Here is a 21,113-nt window from a genome sequence, read left to right as displayed (position 1 = left end):
TCTTCCCCTGCTTGGAAAGAAGGAAGAAAGGGGAATGCTCGCTGTCTCTCTGAAGAGAGTAGAGGAACATGGAGGCTGAGTGAGGCATTTCTAACTAAAATGTGGGTGAGAAATCAGGGCCAAGAAATGGTCAGTGAAGGTGACCTGCATCCATCTGAGGTCCATGGACAAAAGTTGTATCTTTGTCTTCTTCCCCTTCAGATCACGGACAGAACTGAGTCGCTGAACCGCTCAATACAGAAAAGGTATTTCTGGGGTTGGCCTCAGGGTGAAGTAGGTACTTGCTGCAGATGGGGATTGTCAGCAGGTCCTGCTGTGGGCAGGGCAGGAGTGACAGGCTGCCTGTAGCCCTCAGAGTCCTCGCTCTGCCTGAGGTGCTGGGGAACACCTTAACCCTCCCCTCTGTTTTGCAGTAACAGCGTAAAGAAGAGTCAGCCTCCTCTCCCAGTGTCGAAGATTGATGACAGGCTGGAGCAGTACACGCAGGCCATCGAGGTGGGTGCTGTGTTGTGTCTGCCCCCACCCTCCCAGGAGCCCTCTTGGCTGCTGTTGCTCTCCCACCATGCCTTGTCATCTGCGAGATGACAACTAGATTGTCTTCCCTTGGGTGGGAGCACTCCTTGCTCCTGTCTGTCTGTCCCTCCACAGCATGAAGTAGGTTTCTTTAGCTACCTGTCCCATGCTTGTTTTTTCATGTTCTCTGCTTAAAGAGTGGGAGTATCTGACTAGTAGGACTCTACAAGTCACCTTTCACAACCCCTTATCTCCAAGGACCTTCCAGGGTTAAAAATAATCAAGAGACACACTCTGATGGCAAACTGTCTCCATTTATTTTCCAGACCTCCACAAAGGCTCCAAAACCTGTCCGGCAGCCCTCTCTTGACCTTCCCACCACGAGCATGATGGTAGCCAGCACAAAAAGCCTCTGGGAGACTGGGGAGGTCACAGCTCAGTCTGCTGTGAAGCCCTCAGCCTGTAAGGTACAGCCCTTGGAGCACTTGCTTTTCTTGTGCTGGAGGCAGGGACTGGTCCCTGGGCACAATGTGCTTTGTCTGTGTTTATCCTGTTGGAACATCTTGTTTGTGGGGCCTACAAGCTCCACAGGCATTGATATTAGAGGCCTTCTATCATGTTGTAAGGCTTTGCTCCTTGGAGATTGAGTTTTTCTGCCAAGGTCCCCAGTTGTTCTTGGTGGTACATCCAGGAAGACCTCTGTGTTGCTGGTTGAGGCTCTGATTTGAAATGGGAATAAAATCAGCTGGTGGGGAGAATGCATGTGTGTCCTTCTGGGGCTTGGGCTGGGCTCCAGTTGTCAAGCATGAAGCTGCATCTAGTTAGTACTGAGGTGATAAATCTTATAAACTTGGAAAATGCAGAGAGCATTATGTATTGCTCTCAGTGATTTCACTTTCTGGATGTTGTGGGTGAGGCTGGTTCTGACATGTTTGCAAATCTGTGTTTATGAGAGCAGAATTCCTTACGATAGAGAAGCCTTGCTGTTTACATGTCCTAAATAGTTAATGAACTTAAGAAAATAAACATCTTGAAGCTAATTCAGACTCTTGTGGAAGAGTGGTAGGAAAACATAGGATACACTGGGAACAGGAAGATGTTTTCACAGTCATGGGTTTTAGCAGCAGCTGTTATAGGTCAGATGATGTGATATTGTAAATAAAAAAAAGGGGGTCAGATGTGTGGGTTGGAAATGGATGTGCACAGACACACGTTCAGCAGCATTAGCAGTGAAGGGTAATGAAAACATCATTTTCTCAGGATATCGTGGCTGGAGACATCGTGAGTAAAAGAAGCCTTTGGGAACAGAAGGGGAGTCCCAAACCTGAGAGCAGTATCAAGGTGAGTTGGTGTCTGTGAGTGTGAGAGCACTTGCTCTCCTGAAAAACAAAAGAGCTGTTGCTGGGTTGGAAGTATTGAGAAGATGTTGTTCTGTAGGGACAAGGGTTGCCTGCATCTATCAATGCAATTGCATGCTTAAGAGCTCTTCCTGACAGTGAAATTGCTATTGGTTCAGCCCTAGTGAAAATGGGGGCAAAACCCCTTTTATATCCAATAATTCTGAAAGATCTCTTGAATAGCTTGTTGTTCTCAGCCCACAGGCTGGGAGTCCCAGTCTTCTAGGCTCAAATGGAACTGCAAATTTGAGTAATTTTGCTCTTGTTACGCTTTTTGGCACTGAGAGTAAACAAAATGTGCAAAACTAAGTGGAACTGAACCTAAGGTAGTATCACTTGCAGATGGATCTGTGTTTTATGGCAATGTTTGTGGAAATGTCTTCTAAAATGCAACAAGCAGCTACTGCTCAAACTGTCTAGGCTGGGAGAGGAAGATCAAAGTATGTTGTCAATTCCTGTGTTGAAACTGGCAGTATCTGGTGAATCCCAGTCTCTTGCCTTGGATGGAAAGAGCCCTGACTTGGGGGTCTGGGCTCTTAGAGGAGCCCTCCCTCACAATGCCTGCCTTGCATCTTCTTTCCTATTGCATGTCCTGTTCTGGTTGTGTTACCTTATGCTTATAGAAGGTGGTGGTGGATCTGTGCAGAGAGTTTGTGTGAAGGAGGCAGTACAGAATGGGCTGTCCCCAAGCCCTCTGGGGTTAAAGGCAACTGTATCATGTGCTCCTCTGGCTTCAGTGATTTGATTTTTGACTGCCTACTTAATGGAGAAAAATGCTGACTTTGACTCTTCCTTTCTCTCCTGTTCAGTCCATTCCTTCTGGCAAAAAGTATAAATTTGTTGCGACAGGCCATGGCCAGTACAAGAAGGTGTTGATAGACGATGCTGCAGAGCAGTAGTATGTCTGGAGAACTCATTAACCAGGTAGGTGGGATGTGACTCTGCTCTGTGTAACAAACTCCTGGGCTGTTCTGGCAGGATGCTGGGGTTATTTCTGCCAGCAGCCCTTGGGGTGAGTTGGAAGGTTCTCTGTGGGAACAGCTGGAGCCTTGCTTCTGGGCCTGACTGTCTGGGCTGGAATGGAGTGGGTACACAGCAAGGGTTTGTTTTGGTCTCTGCCTTTCTGATGCTGCTGGGAAGCTGGATACCTCTGTTAGTTTAATCTGCAGGGCAAGTGCCTTAGCTACTGCTGCTTGGGTGAAGATGTGTTTGCCTTTGCTAGTTCAAAGGAATGGTCTCTATCTGCTGTCTTTCCTTATGCTCTCTTAAGCTGCAAGGAGTAGATAGCTGGAAGTCATTCTGGCTGAGCATGGGGGCTGATGTACTTCTGAAATTCAAATGTTTCTGGGATTTAATTCCCAGATTTACTGAATTAATCAGGGAGAAAACTTTAAATGACTTCAATAACCTCTTGGAAGCAGTCTATAATAAGGTTGTAGCAGGAAGGATGTGAACATCTGCTGTACTGGGTAGACCAACAGAGCAGAAAGGACTGTTCTCTGATGTGCAGCAAGGGAAGGCAGAGCCGGTTTGCTGTCCCTGTGCTCTCTTGAAATGGTCTTTGGATCTCATGTTCCTATTGTGTTTATGCTCATAGATATCCTGGTGTTATCTTGAGTGGACGATAGTGGAGGGTTGTGGCAATAAGGAGGAATGGCATAGAGGGAGGTGATAACTGGTTGGATCCAACTGGGCAGCATCTGGCACAATGAGTGGAAAGGAAGTTGAGGGTGAAAACAAGCTCATTCTCTTTTTTCCCCTACTATAAAAAAGAAGCTTTATTTCATTGCCAAGGTTAAAATAGCTCTGCCTGCTACAAAACACCTTTTGTTTCTGAATTCTTCTGGGGCCTGTGTTCCTTCTTTCCCCTCCCTCCCACCCTTAAGGAGCTGGCTTCTGAGTGTTGCACTGTTTTGTTTGTTTAGGCTTGTTTTTTTCCTTTTGTAGTGCCCATTTAGAGGAGACGCCCTTTTGAATGCTACTTTGAGATGGGCAGCAGTACAAGCCCAAGACTGCCTGAAACTGTTTCTAGTCCACAGAGCTTGCATCCTCAACTTGCTTCTCTGTCTGTGGCTTTGAGAAACCTATTATAAGGTGTCCCCTTGGATCAGTTTCCTCTCTCTCCTGAAGTCTGTTTCAGTGCACCAGGTGGGAACCTACTGAGTTTAAGTTCCCAACAGCAAACAGGTTTTGCTAGGTTGCCAGCAGGTTTTGTTTGCCCTACCTAAATTTCTCAAAGCAGCTCAAGTGAAAGTGCCTTTGGCTCTGGTCTTTGTCCAGCATCCTTTCTTGAAAGGCAATTGTCACAAGATGTCCTCTAGGATCCACTCGGCATTCCAAAACATCCATGGCACAACACTGTTGCTCTCTGGGTTTGTTCACATGGAAGTACTGGGTTTTTTTCTGCTCTGAATAGCAAAATGGCTGTGACAGCTGAAGGAGCTTGGCTTATTTCTGTTCTGAAGTTCTTAGCTGTCTTGTATGCTCTGAGCTTCCTGCTCCTCTGCACCCCCACCATGTTCATCCTTTTTCCCTACTGCTGGATCACTGTCATGGCCTTCTTGCCCCAAAACCCTTCCGGCTCACCCCTGTCACTTGCGTTACACCACCTTATCAGCTTTCTAGTCACTTAAACATGGGTGTGTTTTTCTTCTCCTGCCCTCCCTTCCTGGGCTGCGGGACCTCACTGCAGGCTGTGGAACAAGGGGTTTTCTGTAAGTGTCAATTTGGACTCTTAACAACTGCCTGATGCTATTTGGCATTGAAAAATAGGCAAATTCTGTGCCCAGTAGCATTCCCCTTCTCTTCCACAGCACAGCAGCTCAGGCTGGAACACACCACAATGACTTCCAAGTGAACAGCCATTGGTAGAAATCTGTTGCCTACAGGAATATGTCCTTCTGTCTGTGGTACTCTTGTGTCAGGGTCAGTCTCTGCAGGACTTGCCATGCTTGCTATGTGCCTCTGCCCTTTGCTTTTGGGGTAAAAGGACTAAACCATACACTCAGACCTGCCTTCCTCTGTCACATTCCTTCTGCTTGTGGGAATTGCTCTCCCCAGTGAACAACTTCCCCATCCTTCATCTGTGTGCAGTGGGGCTGGGGTGTGAATGCAGCCTGATTAGAAGCCTAGCAGGTGCAAAACCTAAGCCTTAGGTGAGGCTTGCTGGTTTGCCCTGGGTGGTTGTCCTTGGTGCAGGACAAAAGCTGTTTTAAAGCACCAGTGCTTCTCAAACCACCTTCACTTAGTCTCCCAAATGTAATTGACGTTGGCTGCTCTGCTTCATGCCAGTACTGTGGCTCTTGTGCATACAGACCTTTGTGCAGAGACATCCATCTGGCTGTGCTGCAGGAAGGTGCCATTTATCACTCTCTGGAAAGGTTGCCTTTATCTGTATTACGTGTTTTACGCGGCACTCTTTAAATTTTTATGTTTGTGGTGCTGTGTGGATGTTTCTCTGTAGCCTTCTCTTGCAGCAATGTTGAATTATCCTGTAGAGGCTTACCTATAGCATTCTCTTGTGATTACTGGCACATTGCCAACCTCCTTTTACCTTTTTCTTTCTAAACTGGGGGTTTGAAGAAATCCCCACTTTAGATAACTGGGTTATTCTTCCTGCATGGTTCTTACCCTTTGAGTAGGGCAGGGGTTACAGAATAGAGATAAGACTGGCAAAGTGAAAACTTATGTGAAGGTTTGCTAAATGAACTGCTTTTATAGCATCACTGCAAAATAGGAAGATTTATAAAAAGGCAAAAGGGGCTCTTTGTTTTGTTTCTAAGTCTGTTTGCAGTTTGGCTTGAGGAACTGTTGGTCAGTTCCTATCCTCTGCACATAAAAAAGGAAACTCTGTATGCAGCTCTTTATATTCTATTTGGACTGAACATAGCAATCTCCTATTAGCTATATAGGAACAACTCAGATTATGACCAAGTCCCTTGTGAAACAGAAATAACCCATCTCCCAACTTTCATGCTCACAAGCCTGCTGGCATGGAGTTGCAAAGGGCAATACTGGAAAGCCCAGTTGTCTCTGTGGGTGGGCAGAATTGGGGATTTTCCTTTAAATGCCCTTTTTTCAGGATGTCAGGGACAAGCAGGTGTGCAACTGTCATGATGCTCGCCCTGAAAATGAGACTACATGTTATTAGCAGAACCCCTCAGAAACCAGCACCTTGTTAAATGCAGAATTGGATACCCACCTGCTAAAGCAGGGTCTTGTTGGTTATTGTGGAAACATTAACCGTCAGCTACTGTGGAGAAAACATGGTAAAATACATAATAGAACCTGATTACTGAAACAAAACTCTTCTGTGCATTATTATTTAGCACACTAGCCTAGGAGGATGTCAGATGATGCCCACTTTGTTAGGCAGAGGAACTGCTTGGTGAGAGCAGGATATTTTACTTTGTCTCTTGTCTGTGCCTTGGGTGAAAGGATGAGTTTCCATTTTGCTCTCAGCAAATGGGCATGGGGTACACTTGCAGTAGAGGAGATAGAGATTATATGTATCCTCTTTGAGTTTGCTTTCTAAGACTCCCTAGGGATGTGGAGCAACCGAGATTCCTTCATCTCATCTACAGCTGTTGCTGTTCCTAGGATCTATCTCTGTCTTAGATAAATGCAACAAAAAATTCAGATTCCAGTGTCCTACTCTAAGCTGGTCTTTTTTCTATAGGCAGCTTGTCCTCTTCACTGTGTGCCTTCACTCCCTTCACTCTGTTGCTGCATCCCATGACTGTTGTTGACTTGTTAAAACAAACACGTTTGTTTTCCTGTGGATGTGGTAGTTATGCATTTGAGCTTTTAAATGTATGGAGAGTAACCCTTAAACCTGCAGCATGGGGCTGCTGGCTTGGAGGGGTTTTATTTCGTTTCCCTTTTTCCTTTTGCTTGGCTCCACTGGGCAGTGTCTCGGTGGCGGGTGCCCCTCCAGGGCTGTGGGGCAGCCTGCCTTCAGCTGACCGACCACCCTGACGCCGTTCTGTTGAAGCTCCTGGCGTGCTCCTCGGCCCCCTTGGGCCGAAAGTGGCTCACCTCAAACACGGTGCTGATCTTTGTCATGGGCTTGGCAGCCAGCTCCTTCAGCTTCCGGGCGTCAAACCGCGGCTTGTGTAGAAGGATGGGTAAGCGCCGGGGAAGAAAGAAGCTTTCTTCCTTCTGTGGCTTCTTCTCTTCTGCTTGCTGCTTCCTCTCCCTGGTGAGTGTCACCTGGTATAAAATGGCATCCCACATCCTCATGGCTTTCGATTTAACCAGCATGCAGTCTTGCTTAATGACTGCTTGAGCAGCGTTGTCTTTGTTCCCTTCCTCCTGTCCCAGCTTTTCTGGCTTGGGCTCTGGGAAGTTGGTTGCTTCTGGCTGCACCATAAGGTGTTTCCTGAGGCGATGCCAGCCACTGGCACCGGTTCCATGAGGTCTTGGTGCTTCTACTGACGATGGTGCTGGCTCAGCCTTGGGGGGACAGCTGGTGTTGGGTGAGCTGGGAGTCATCTGGGCTTCAGGGAGATGTTCTGCCTTGGTGTCTGTGCAGGTGGACCCGGTACCATCCGCTTGTGCTGGCGTTGCTGTCGCAGGGCGTGCTTGCCTCCAGGGAGCACTGGATGTTGATGGTTTTAGGACATCTCTGTCTTGCTTGGGTAATTCAGGAGCTGTCTTGGATTTGGATACTTCGGTGTCACTTCCATGGGTTGTAGGCTTATTGGTGTGGGCATCAGAGGTGCTTGGCTTCTCAGCAGGAACAGGCTTGGGAGCTTGAACAGGAGGCTCTGTCTCTGCAGCAGGAAGGAGGGGAGGTTCTGGCAAGGGGGGAGCGGCCTTGCTGTCTTCAAGTGAGGTGGGTGTCTGCTCTGAAGGGGGTTCAGAGCTGCTTGTTTGAGGGGCTGGGGAAGTAGGCCTTCTGTCTTCATGGCTGACAGTTCCTTGGGTCGGGTTTGGTGTGGGGGTCTTAGCCCGGGGTGGCTTGACACTGTGGAAATAAGTGTTCACCTTGGTGACATAGGTAACCTCTGGTGCCCTTTCTTTACTGGGTGTATTGGAAGGAGGAGGCTGGGGGAAAAAGGATACTGAAGAGTCTGGTGGAGAGGAAAGGTGGGAATCCACACCCTCAGGCTGCTGTGGAGTCTCAGGGGCTCCTGGCTTCTGTAGCAGGGGCATGGCCGAGGAGGTTGTGAGCTTGACGTGTTCAGCGATGCGCCGCTGCTCGGTGACCTTCAGTGTGAAGGGCTTCCCCTTTCGGAAGGGCGAGGGGGCGCGGTGCTGGACGGGCCTGACGGAGAGGTGGGCGGGCAGGGGGGCACAGGGGGCTGCTGTGGCTTCAGGGGCCTCTGCCGGGGCCGCGCTCTCAGCTCGCTCCTGGTCGGGGCTGGCCTCGTTCACGGGCGACAGGCTGGAGCGGAAGGACTTGCCCTGCTCCGTGGCGAGCGTGGCGTTCTTCCTGGCTGCCTTCTTCAGCAGCCGCTGCAGCCGCAGGTTGTCCTTCCCGGGCTTTGGGAGGGTGGGAGGGGGAGAGAGGGGGTGGTGATGGGAACCCGGCTGGGTGGAGGAGGCTACTGTTATCAGCATTGTCATTTCCTGCAAGAAAAGACCAAGTTTAGAGTTGGTGTGGGCTTAGTGCTGGGCTAGATTCTGAAATATTTATATACAAGTCCTCCTCTTCCTCTCTCCAAAAGCTATGAGCACGGGGTCAGCACTGTGGGAGAAGAGCATCATTCTTTCTCTTGTTATTCTCCTGAGGTAACCACAGCCAGTCTTGAGGGTGGGTGTGGCAGGGCAAGAGATGTCCTGGGGGGAAGCTGTACTGCCAAACCTGGAGCCCTTCTGCTCCTGGCCTTAGCGCAGTGAGAGCTCCTGGGGACCCCAGATGCTCGTGTCTTGGCAAGTCATAATGGGATTTGGAAGGAAATGTCAAGGGAAACAAAGTGGGTTTGAAATGTTGAAGTTTTGAAACATCTCCAGAGGCAAAAAGCAGGAATGTTTCATGACTTTCCAAATTTCAGTTATTAATACTCTGATACAATGTTGCATACAGCAGAAAAGCCATAAACGACATGTGTCATATGAATCAAAGTCAACACTGGCCTTGATTCATTTCAGATGGCATGAAGACACCCCTGTGAAATACAGGGCTTCTCAGTGAGGCAGTGCTTTGTCACAGCACTGGCTCTGGCTGGTCTTTTCTTGCTGCAAGAAGCACAGGGACAACATTTTCCTCCAAGATAAACCCAAGATTTCTCTCCTTTGGGAAGCTTTTCCCCTGTCTTGCCTTTATCACCTATTCTTGAGTGGAGCAGAAATGGCTTGTGCTCCGTGCCAGGTCTGCTCTCCAGTGGCAATTGCAGCCCTTTGGCCAATGCTGGGCTGCTCCTGCTCAGATACTTGGCTGCTTTTCCTGCTCCTACTCATCCCTGCCTCCTTCCTGGAGAGTGCAGCTCAGTGGAGCTCAGTGACCACTGGTCAGGTGAGCATGGTGAAGTTAAGGGTCTGTGTTGGGGATACAAAGACAAAACTAGTCTGAGTTCTCTCCTTTCTTTTGCTGAGCAAGCTGGGGAGCACCAAACAGCCTCTGAGCTGCAATGACCCTTTGGCAGCCCCAGGAAGGAAATCTGACTCTATCCTGGCTCTTGCTCAGCACAGAGTTGCTGAGTTTTGCTATGAAATGAGGCATAAATCACTGAGCCCCTTAATCGCTGGTGCTGGATGCTACTTAGCATCCTGAAACAAGGGAGAGGAGGGCAGGGTGATGTCAGGCTTGCCCGGGGGGCTATTTATTTCATGTGCTGCGTTCTGTTCCTGGTGGCTTCCAGCCTGCTCTGGTTAGTGTGGGTGTGTAACACGATACCTGCTGTGCGGGAAAATTATCCTGAATAGAACTCTGGAGAGTGCAGAACAGCTATTTGTGCTTGAGTGCCCAGTGCTGGCTTTGGGCTTGCAGTGCTGCTGTCAGCACTGGGCTGGGAGGGTGATCCATGCCCAGCAAGCAGGTGGTGTGCCTGCCAAAAGTGGTTGAGGATGGAGGGAGAAGGATGACTTTTTGAAAGGCAGCAGCAAATAAAAGTGCTGGGTAGGTGGCATGTTGAGCTCAAAAGCTGCAAGGTCAAGCCTCCTCACGGTGGGTGAGCTGCCCTGCAGAGCAGAGGCTGTGGTGGGCAGGCTACAGGCAGTGTCCAGCACATCGTGCATTTGGCACCACAAAGACCTGGATGTGTTGGAGCAAGTCCTGAGGAGGACCACAAAAATGAGCAGAAGGATGGAACACTTCCATGAGGACAGGCTTGAGAGAGTTAGGATTGTTCATCCTGGAGAAGAGGAGGCTCTGGGGAGACTTTATTGTGGCCTTTTGATATGTAAAGGTGGCTCATAAGAGAGATGGGGACAGATATTTTAGTAGGGCATGTTGCAATAGGACAAAGGGTAAAGCTTTTAAACTAAGAGGGTAGATTCAGACTAGATATAAGGAAGAAGTTTGGGCTGTTTTTTATGATGAGGGTGGTGAAACACTGGAACAGGTTTTCCAGAGAGCTGGTGCATGCCCTATCCCTGGAAGTATTTCAGATCACGCTGGGTGGGGGTCTGGGCAGCCTGATTTAGTTGCAGATGTCCCTGTTCATTGCATGGGTGTTAGATTAGATGACCTCTGAAAGTCCCTTTCAACTAAAGGTCCTATTCACGCTATTCTATCATTCAATGGTTTACTTTAGCTGTAGGCATGAGAGGCCTGCTGTTTTCTGTGAGGGGGCTTGGAGGGGATTTGTGTCAGCTGGGGGTGACAACTGTTGGACGCTCCCAGTGTCTTATCAGCTTCATTCCTTAGGCACAAGGCTGTCATTTAGGATTTGCTTTGTTCCAAGAGCTACCCTTAGAGGCACTGTTCCAAAAAAAAGGCTGAGAGCCCATTCCTTTGTCATATACCTGCTTTCCTCCCCAGCCTCCTGGGTATTTTAGATCCTTCTGGGTCAGAAAGCCAAAATGTCTTAGTTGGAGGGACATGTAGGTACTTTTGTGTGACACTACTCTGGCTCTGTTTGTGTAGGAGTTCGTAATTGCTTGTGGTTTGGTGGTGTTTTTTTTTTTTTGTGCCTTTTTAAAAATCTGCTGAAGGATGAGCAGATACATGCACCTCATGGTAGGATTTATTGTGGAATGACTTAATCTGCTCCTGTTTAATGTGGTCCCATGGACAGCCTGTACTACAGGATGAGCTATGGTCCAGCAGCACTGGTAAACCAGATTTATAAGGTTGACCTGCTTCAGGCTTGTGTAGGGAATACTAAAGAGGCAGGGCAGTGAACTTCCCAGCTACTGATCAGCTCTTGGAGTGTTTCCCTTGTCCTATGGACTGCTGCACTCCAGAAAAATGCAGCTTCCCACATGAGTCAGAGAAGGATCTTGCCTGGGATTTGCTGCAAGCTGCAGTGAGGAGGGCATGGGGACTCTGAGTGGAAAGTTTAGTATGCACACACCAGGAAAATCCCTCTGCTCCCAAAGTCAAAGGCTGCTTCATGCTGTCTAACCTCAAGATTTGTTGTCTTTTACAATAATCTGTGCTCTTAAAATCACTCTTCCTGCTATCTCAGCATCCCATCTGACTTGAACCCTGCTGTGCTGTGGGTCTTGCAGTCCTTATGGATGGTAACTTCCATGGCAATGTGAGTGTATTGGAATCTGTGTGCTTGACTAATGGAGCAGTGAGATGATAAGAGACAGCAAAAGGAAATTAGCTGTTAATTTGTCTTCTCTCTCATGACTGGCTTTGTTTTGAGTCTCCTTTGGAGCTTTGTGTGCTCAGGAGAAATTCTCAACATGGAGGATTTGTCTTCCCCCTTGCCACCTAATGAACGAAAGTAAAGGGACAGACAGGCTGGCTTTATTGCCAGTGGGAAGGCTGGAGCTGAAAACCTGGGGACAACAGGGGAGGCACTGCCTGAGAAACTTGTATGGGTTTGTGATAAGCTAGAAGGGAGTGAACCTAGAAGTCAAGAGGCTTTCTAAGGGTTAAGTTTTCCTGCTGCTGGTTGAGTTCCCATTGGAGGATGGATGCTCACCCACTCTTGGACCCCAACTGTTCTCCTGACTTGGCTCCATTTGCAGTGAGCCCCAAATCAGGACTAGTGGGGAGAGTGTCAGCATGCAGGAGTCATTTGTCAAGTGATGGAAAAGTCATTTGTGTGCTGGAGTCCCTTGGCTGCACCAGCTGTCGTGCGTGGAGCAGATGGAGAGCTGCAGGAACCCAGCACTGCTGCAGATGGTCCCCAGCAGAGCTGGGGCTGTGGGGACATTCTCTGCTCTAGTGACTTTCTTGGGCTTGGGAGGAAGCCTGTGAATCTCCTTCCTGGGGTGGGAGACAGCGTGGCAGGAGTGCAGCCCTCAGCATCTCCTGTGCCATGAGCATGGACATTCCCAGCACTTGTGCTGGAGCCTCATGAGAGGGCTGATTCGCAGGGCTTTGTGAAAATGGGTGGGAGAAACCCACCTGTAATTGCTGGAGAAGACACAGATTCTGTATAGCCCAGGGTATTGCTCGTGAGAGGCCAAATGGTGTCCATAACAATTTGTTTTCTTGTCTTGCAGCTGAGCTTGGTCCTGACTCAATGCAACCCTCCATGCCACTATTTCCTCTGCTCCACAGAAGATAATTGAAGGATGTTTCACTTCTCCTGACTGCTGTCAGTCTGCTTTGGGTACAGCCTGACTCCTCTTGGGGTTTGAGCAGTACCCCACACTGCCTCCAGATGGATGAAAGGAACTAGATCAGCTGACAAAACAAATCCCTGTTTTAACTTTCTATGTGACTCTTTGGCTTTTTTTTTTTTTTTTTTTTTTTTTTTTTTAGTTCTGCCTCTGCTATGGAGATGAGAGGCTCTGTTTCATCTCCTTAAGTGTTGGAAGAGAGGGATCTGCTGCCCTGCTGAGCAGGCAAGGCTTTTGCTGTGTGATCACGAATTTCTCTTTTTGTGGCCCTTGATGGCTGGGTGGTGGCAGAGAAGGGAACTCAACAGGAATCTGGTGAAGAATTGGTGTTTGGAAGGAGGGCAGTGGGCGAGTCCTGAGTGTAAAAGGACGGCAAGGAGAGTGTGATGAGAGTGCAAGGACCACTTGTCACTCTATTGGTGCCAGCTGTGGGTAAAGTCTTCCCCTGTTTATGATGCAGCCTCTGTCCTTCTACACTGAGGGACTTCCATTTACTGGTCTCTGCATACATCAAATAGCATTCAACTTAGTCCTGGGGTTTTTTTCTTTAGTTCCCAGATCATTCTTTAATCACAATTATGTACCCAAAATGTATGCCAAAATGTTCCTGCCACTGTTCTGTCTCAGCAGGGCAGTAGCAGCCTTGTTTCAAATAGCTGCTGCCTTCCTCTGCCTAAGATGGATTGGAGCTCTCCTTTCCAGGTGAGGAATGCTGACCACTGGTGTTATCTCTTTTCTCTGGGAAAGTGATTTGCTCATTCTCTAACCTGTGGGCTCCAGTGCCAGTGACTGAAACACTTCTGAAAGTTAGATGTGGTGGCACCTTGATACATGTGAGCTATGTTCCTGAAGCTGAGCAGATATCTGGGAAATGGCTGCTGCTGGAAGCTATCTTGGTGAAATGGCATCCTAGAGAATTGTTTGTGGAGACCAAGGCTTGCTGTGAACTTGAAACTGAGTCCCTCAAGAGTGGCATTTCTGGCCTTGGGCCTGAGGTCTGCAGATCAGCTTCTGGGGTTGTTTCTGAACTCTCCCAGGTTTTCATACTTTATGGTGTTAACATGTTCCCCATCCCCTCTTTAGTCTCATTCCTACCTTCTTCCCATGTCAACATAATTTTGCAACTTGTTTCTACCCTCCTGGAGGGGAGGGCAGCTTGTCTCTCCTCCTGCATCAGTGTGCTTTCTGCTTAAAACTTTCTGCCCCCTGGATTTCCTTTTTTTTTTGTAAGCATTTAATAAAATTTGAAGATGTTGTAATGATGGCTACTCTGATAATTTTGTTCATGTAGGAGACTGTAGCAAAGCTGTTTTCCAAGACCTTGAAACTCCCTGCTTGGTTATGAGGTAGAGGAGAAGCAGCATAGGCCTGAGTGACAAGAAGAAAAGGAACTTGACATATGCAGGGAAGGGCTTTCTGTGTGCCTGCCCCATTTAGATCTGTGCTATTTTGCTGCATTTTTCATTGGGAGTAATTGCCTCTAAAAGGGCAAGGAGTAGTGCCTGGGTGGGCAATGGAGCAGCCTTCAGAGACTTCCTGGGGAGTGTGATCAGCTAGAAAGGAGCACAGAGCTGAGCTCCCCAGGTAATCGACCTGAGCAGCATCACAGGATTCAACCAAAATCACTGGTGATGCCAGCCATAAAAAAAAGAAAAAAGAAATTCCTCTGTGTCCTGCTGATCCACCTTCGATAAGGTCAGTATGGCTGTCTGCACTGGAACCCAGCACACTAATGAGCTGATGGCTCTATCTGGAACCATCTACCTTTTTATGGGAAAACCTTTTTATGGGGGTGACCTTCCCAGTAATAACACTTTTATGGTGTGGAGACAATGAAGAGTTTCTGCTATCCTAACACTTTAGGAAAGTGTAGGCAAGGAAGGAGATAATTCCAATATAACTTCTTGCTCTTATCTTTCTGCTGATGGGTGCCCTTGTTCTCTCCATCCTCTGCTTCAGTTCTGGGAGGTAGGAATTCAGGGAGTGCTGTGTTCTTCAAAGCACTGAGCAGCATGGCCCCATTTTCCTCCCTTCAGCCCTTCCTCAGCTGTGCTGGGATTTTCAAGTGAGGTGGAGCAGTAGCAGTGTGGTGCATAGAGATGTTCTGGCTTGAGGTGAAAGTATAACACTACTTTGCAAGTGTGCAAACTGCTTGCACCAGTTTTTCAACACAGTTCAGTAGCTGGCTGGTGGAAATGATGGCTGAAACCTTCTCCAGTTACTCTGTTCCTGTGCCCTGCCAGTTTGGAGAGGGCAGAGAAGGCCCCAAAGGCTGTTTGTGTGAGATTCCTTCTCTAAGGAGGGTTAATTTGCAGAGTGTATTTTCTCCTCTTAGAGCCCACAGGGACCTATGTGGTTTCAATAAACAACCGTTGTAATTCAGGTTGTGATGACAGCAGAGAATTGAGCAGGTTATGGGAGACCAGAGCTCTCTAGTGGTGGTCAGGAACCACGGAGAGAACTGGCTGAGAGCAAGTGTGTGCAGCTCTTTGAGGTACTCATCTCTGCCAGGGGAAGTGTTTCCACAGCTAAATTACCTTGGCTGTGTGCTGTTTCTCCTCCCCAAGTAACATGGTGTGCACATGGTGGTGGGACTGGCAGTGGGATTACCAGAATGGTGAAACCTTCCCCTGCCTCCCCAAAAAGAAAGAAGGGGATGCTGCAGCCCAGATACACTGGATGTGCATTTTGGGCAGTGCTAGGAGGGGATGAGGGCATGGAGGCTCATCTCTTCCCTCAGCAGGAGCCTGTGGCTGATTTTGTGAGGGAAGGAGAGCAGGCTGGTGCCACTCTGCAGCAGTTACTGGTCTGGTGTCAGTAGCTGACTGCTATCTTTGTTAGTTTCTCACAGCATTGTGGTTTTTGCAGCACTGGCATCTCAGAGGCTTTTGCTTTGGGACCTTAGCTCTGTCTTCTCCTGAGACTGCTGCCTTTTGAGCATAACAAGGACAAGCTAAGCTGTCACACTGAGTAAGTCTTGCAGGATTAGTCTTACCCTCAAAGCCTGGTGGAGAACAGTGGTGCTTTCCTGGTCCCTGTATCTGCTGCCTGCCTGCCTCCTCTGTGCTGCCATGCTTCCCCAAATTACCATTGCTTTGGCAGTGCCCAAAAAGAGTGACTGGGAACCCTTATGTGGGCTGCAACGCTCTGAACTGGGGGCATACCTTGAGGTGTCACTTCACTATACTTTCTTCTTTTCCCATCTTGTCTAGATCATGCAGAAGGGGATCATCATTTTGGCAGCACTGGCTCTGAAATAAATCTGTGGGGCTCTGGTGATACTGAGATGTGCTGCTTGTCTTTCTGTGGCAGGCTTCAGGGCTGCTTTTTTCCCATCAGGGTTTAACAGATGAATTCTACATGAATGTATACAAGATGGGATTAAAAAAAGTGGACCATGACTATTGCAATGCCATAAAACTGCATTATTTAAACTTGGGAGAAGCTTAAATAATGGAAAACTCAAGTCTGTTTTGAGTGTTATGTCTTTATGTAGCACTTGTTCTGCCTCGAGTCTGGGGACTGGTCTTCATCTGGTTCTCTTTCCAGGTATAAAATAATTACAGGCTCATTTTTACATCCATCCTAATGTGTATGTGTCCATGCCAATGAACAGATCTCTGCTCAACCCTTGCTCGCAGCTCTGTGAGCCTGGATGTGCACTGTGGTAATGGACACAGGAGCCTGGAGTTTCCAAATGACTTTGTTCCTTGAAATGTGTCTGCAGCTCCTGCTCTTGGAAGGAAAGGTCAGCCTTGGGACACCTGAGCCTGAATGTCAGAGCTTTGCCTCCTGCCACCAGCACCTTTGGGAAGGAAAATAAACAAGCTTAAAGAGCAGGGTGGCTATAAATACTGAGGTGGCAGCTGATCCGCTGCTGAACAAGGTTCCAAGGTTGGTCTGTTGGTAACTCCTTTCCAGCTCAGACACTTTCCCTGACGCTGCATTATATATAGATATAGGTACATACACACATATATCTATATATCTGTATATAAGCAGGTTAAGAGAAAAAAAGGTATTTCACATTGACAAAAAGTGCAGTAGGAGCTAGGATTTACTTTGGAAATGGAACCATTGCAATGATCCTGATGTTGAGGCAGGTCATTTACCTGGGATTTTGCATTGACTCCCCTGCAGTGGAATGATTTGATTTAGATCACAAATTTGCAGAAAGGTGCTTCATCTCTTCCTGGTAAGTGGCTTAGCAATGCTAAAGACAGGCATTAAATAAATAGAAAAAAAGTGTCATGGACTTGGGACTTGTGAGAATGATGGGAAGAATGGTTGAGGAAAAGTAAGAGGGAGATACCACTGGGATTTATACAAGTGAGCATTTTAAGGCATGAAAGCAGCAAATTGCAAGTGTAATTATTCAATGAGGTGCATGGTTGGGTAGGTGAGTCTTCCCCAAGGTTGTGGAGGGCGGTAAGTGATTGCTGTGAGCACCTTGACTGGTCTCCTGCTTTGCTCACCTCCTCTGGGGACACAAAGCAGCAGCTCCAGGCACTGGTCCTGACTCCCATCCTGCTGCTCAGTCACCATCCTCACTCTCAGGTAACCTGTCTCATCTATTTAGGTGTAAATAGTGTGAGGGTGAGACCCAGCCCAGGTCTCAAATGGCCAAACCTGATCTGTTATCTCTGGAGGGATACCTAGCCTGGATCTGGGGTGACCAAGCAGGATCTCCTGAATCCCACAGGGATTGTGCCTTAGTTGTCAAAAATAGACCCAGAGCAAACAAATGAGTGATAGAGGAACAGTCTACCACAAAAATCAGAAATTAATATTAACTAAAAAACGCCCCAAAAGAAATGCATTACTTACTGATGCGTAATTTGTTTCCATCTGAAATCATTTATATGTTGAGAGCATTGTGTTACTCAGTCCAGTTTACAAAATTAAGAGGTGGTTGTTCCTTTGAGATCATGTCAGGTGCTGCTTGCTTGTGACTTCTAGAGACCTGCAGGTAAGTTGAAAACATCAGATAGAAAAGCATTTATGGCAGCCACTAAGTACAAGAGGTTTCTCAAAAATAAATAAAGGGACTTTTTAAAAGCATGAAAAGTTCCCCCACCTAAAATTAGTGTGAAGAAGGGCTATCGAGTGACACCACTGCGTGCTCCCAGCTCTGGCTCTGCAAAGTTCAGCATCTGAAGTGCTGGAGAGGTGAAGGGCAGAGGATGGTGATGTTGCCAGGACAGCTATTCTAGCAGAGTAGCTCCAGGCAATGAAACCAGTTGGAGGCTTTTCAAGCTGCCTGGTAAGATTTACTGTTTTGCAAAAGTTAGGGCTGCAAAATGCAAATTTGGAGCTGTACTTTGATTGTTGCCTTCCCAAGAGAGGAGGGAGCAAACTCTGGCTCTGTCTTTACTTGTTCTTGGAGAGGGACACACTATGTGCAGAGGATGCAAGTGTAGAAAATGCTGTACTGGCAGCAGAGAGGGTTTGGAGTTGATTTGTTTGGTGAATTTTGTTTGAGGGGTTTATGTGTAGTTTGACTTGAAGATCTCAGCTAAGACTGCTCAAGTGAGCGGGCAAGGATGGCATCAATGCCTGCCTTTGTCCTGGGCCACCTGTGAGCTGCCCAGACACCATGCAGGTACTTACTGCCTCTTGGCCTTGAGGCGTTTCATCCTGTTTTCCACTTGACTTCCCAGCTTCTGCTTTTTCACAGCTTTTCACAGCCTTTCAGGAGCCTTTAGGTGTGAATGCCATGGCAGCTGGGGGGCTAAACATGCTCCCAGGAAGATGAGGGCATGTGAGGGCAGTTTCTCAAGGTCTACAAAGCAGCTTTATGCTCAGGTTAAGCTTGGGCTGTTTCATATGGCTTTTGAGATGCTGGTGAGCTATGGCACAAAGCCAGCTCTGAAGGCAAATGCCTTCTGCTTCTCCCTGCTAAGCCCCTGTTGCTCATTGACTTCTCTTTAATCTGAGTTACTCTGCCATGGATCAAGGTGTAGCAAAGCTCTTCCTTTATCCATCAGGGGTCTGGCCCATGTGACGAGGCTGGTTCTCGTGGGAAGGGAGGTATGTGCTGGTGCTTTGGGGTGGGTGTGAAGGTGAGCTCTCCCTTTGCTTTCTTCCCTTCTGCCTCCCTGATGACTGGTGAGATCCTGCCTGGCTCTCCATATTGCACTGCAGACCTCTGGAAGAATTTGGGATAGGTGCTCAGTCCTTCATACAAATACCCTAATGCAATTAATTCCTCATTGGCTGATAACTTCAATGTCTCAAAAATGCCCTTGTCTTTTAGGAGTGTTAGTGACTTTGTGTGTCCCCAACACTGAAGATGTTGCTTGCAAAAAAAAAAAACCCAAAAAACCCAGGCAATAACAATCCAAGTGGAAACTTAAGAAACCCCACATTATGAATAAGAACATTTTAACAGATTTTAGAAATCCTCACACTTAGAAATCCCCACATTGTACCCTGCCCTGCCACTGTCAGTCACCACTGAAACCACACCAGCCTAATGCATGTATTTGCAGCATGCACTGTATGAATGATGCAAAGGGCTGGCTTGTGTTTGCACACGCTGAAGCAGGGAGTGTTCAGATCCCTTCCTGTTTCTTACCAAAGGTGTAGAGTTTCTGTTCTTACAGGCTAAGAGGGGATAAGGCAGGCAGATATTTCTACCAACCCCACAAATGGGGTGACACACTAGAGACCTCCATGGGAATGTTGGTTGACTCCCTCCCATCAGATGCAAGGAACAGCAGTACCAGGAAGCTAAATGGAGGTGTACAGAGGTAATGTGGTCATCAATAAGAGGCTTGTTTGTTGCCTTTTATTTTCCTTTTTATGCCTCTGAGTTTTGAGATTTCGTGAAGCCATAACCAGGAGAAGGTGTTGGCATCTTGAGGTTCCCCAGGCACCTTTGGAGATTCAGGTAGGTGAACCCACAGCTTGGCAACTGTTTGCCCTCCTTGTTACCTGAATGACTGCTGCAAGAGGTGCATCACTGTGCATGGCCAACACTGCACCAGGTCACTTCTGGGGAAAGAGAGGCAACCCAGGACAGAGATCCTGAGCCCAAGGGGATGGTATTAGAGGAGTCAGGGAGAAAATGTGGTCTCTGCTCAGCCCCTTTAGGCTGTGTAACATTCCCCAGGATCCCATTATCACCACCAAAATGAAAGTGGTCTGTTGGTTCTCAGCGGAGCTGGTTATAAAGTTTAAGGCTATTCTGATCTCTTCTTGACTGACTGCATAAAACAGGTCATTGGATTTTGCCTAGGAACAGAAAATAATTATATATATATGTATTTATATTCTGTCCTTTCTCTGAATGTACTTACTTAGCCACTATCTGATCTGCCTTTTTATTGACAGCTACTTCAATTAACTTGGAAAGAGTGTTCAATGAGCATAGGGCATCTCCTCTAACCTTGAATTGCTGAATAAACCCCCTTGCAGAATCCCTTTCTCTGGGGTGGGATAAAGAGAAGAAAGGGCATAAGAGGAACTGTATAAAATTTACTTTGCCTTCTTAAATGGCTTTTGTGATTCCCATTTCTCCTCTGCCCTGAATCATGGTAAAAGGTTTCTAACTGAATGTCACAAACCAGAAAAACACATCCCCACACTTTCCCACTCAGCTTAATACATTTTTCTGGATACCTTCAATTATTTTAAGGCTGTTATTTGTAGAAGTAGACAAACATGCCAAACCCAAAATATCTGTATCATGCAAAAGAGTAAAAAATGCTGTTTTGAAAGCATTTAAACATGGCTTTAGAGAGGAGGGGCTATAAAGAATCATTCAGACTGCAAACTCAAGTACGACACATTTTCCTCATGACTAAATTCACTTTGGATAACTCAACCATTCTGAATGACAGAAGGTGTCAGTGGAGGGTCCTCTGTAGCTCTACCATGAAGGTGTAAGTGCAGAGTCATGGGCAGGTGTGAGTGAGGAAGGACCTCAGGAGCCCCTCTTGCCCAACTCGAGGGCTGAAGCAAAGTCTGCATTGGAAGTAGATCTGTTTGTACAGTGTTGGGGAGTAATTGGTAGATGGGGATAGGTATTGCTTTATCTCAGAAATTGGATCTCACCTGGGCTGTGAAAGAGCACCAGTTTTATGGGATGGATGTAGCTGATTTTATTTACAACTGTGTAGGCTTTAGTGAACACGTAGGATTTCAGACTTCTAGGGCTACAAAGGTTTTCAGATGAACTTTTCCAGTGCTATTGCAGCTTGCTGGCTGAGTATTAACCAGCCATGGAGGCAATGATCTGTGAAAATGCTGCCTGCTGACTGGTGTGCAGTGAGCACAGGGAAAGGATATTTAAAAAAAACCCAAACAAAACACACACACAAACCTTTGACCAAGGTGCTCATCTTTATGCAGTTTGTAAAATTATCTGGGCTGATGTGTGTGCACTGTGTGTAAAAGCATCTCCCCTGAGTGCACTGGCTGCTGCAATAGGTCAACCAAAAGCCAGAAAAGATGAGAAGAGCTGATTACAGCTTCCCTGCAAGTGGCCTGGCAACACAATGAATTCCTGTG

The 21,113-nt window shown here is 47.4% G+C and overlaps 2 protein-coding genes across 4 annotated transcripts in view; one reads left to right on the top strand and one right to left on the bottom strand.

The window, feature by feature from the left end:
* Positions 1–13,858, top strand: part of LSP1 (lymphocyte specific protein 1) — a 48,253-nt gene extending 34,395 nt beyond the window's left edge. For all 3 annotated transcript variants that reach the window (XM_063398176.1, XM_063398178.1, XM_063398177.1), the window contains 6 exons: positions 202–245; positions 414–495; positions 840–980; positions 1,774–1,854; positions 2,720–2,834; positions 12,480–13,858. In XM_063398176.1, the coding sequence (XP_063254246.1) occupies positions 202–245; positions 414–495; positions 840–980; positions 1,774–1,854; positions 2,720–2,809 (438 nt within the window). In that variant the 3' untranslated portion in view covers positions 2,810–2,834; positions 12,480–13,858. The remainder of the gene's footprint in view (positions 1–201; positions 246–413; positions 496–839; positions 981–1,773; positions 1,855–2,719; positions 2,835–12,479) is intronic.
* PRR33 (proline rich 33) lies at positions 3,846–8,474 on the bottom strand. Its single transcript, XM_063399123.1, has one exon. It carries the CDS (start codon positions 8,472–8,474, stop codon positions 6,867–6,869), a length of 1,608 nt encoding a protein of 535 aa, XP_063255193.1. The 3' UTR covers positions 3,846–6,866.
* Positions 13,859–21,113: the final 7,255 nt, after the last annotated feature.

The sequence above is a fragment of the Prinia subflava genome, chromosome 5 (genome assembly GCF_021018805.1).
Source record: "Prinia subflava isolate CZ2003 ecotype Zambia chromosome 5, Cam_Psub_1.2, whole genome shotgun sequence".
Classification (NCBI taxonomy): Eukaryota; Metazoa; Chordata; class Aves; order Passeriformes; family Cisticolidae; genus Prinia; species Prinia subflava.
The sequence above is the reverse complement of the archived record's forward strand: the minus strand, read 5'-3'. Positions and strand labels throughout refer to the sequence as shown.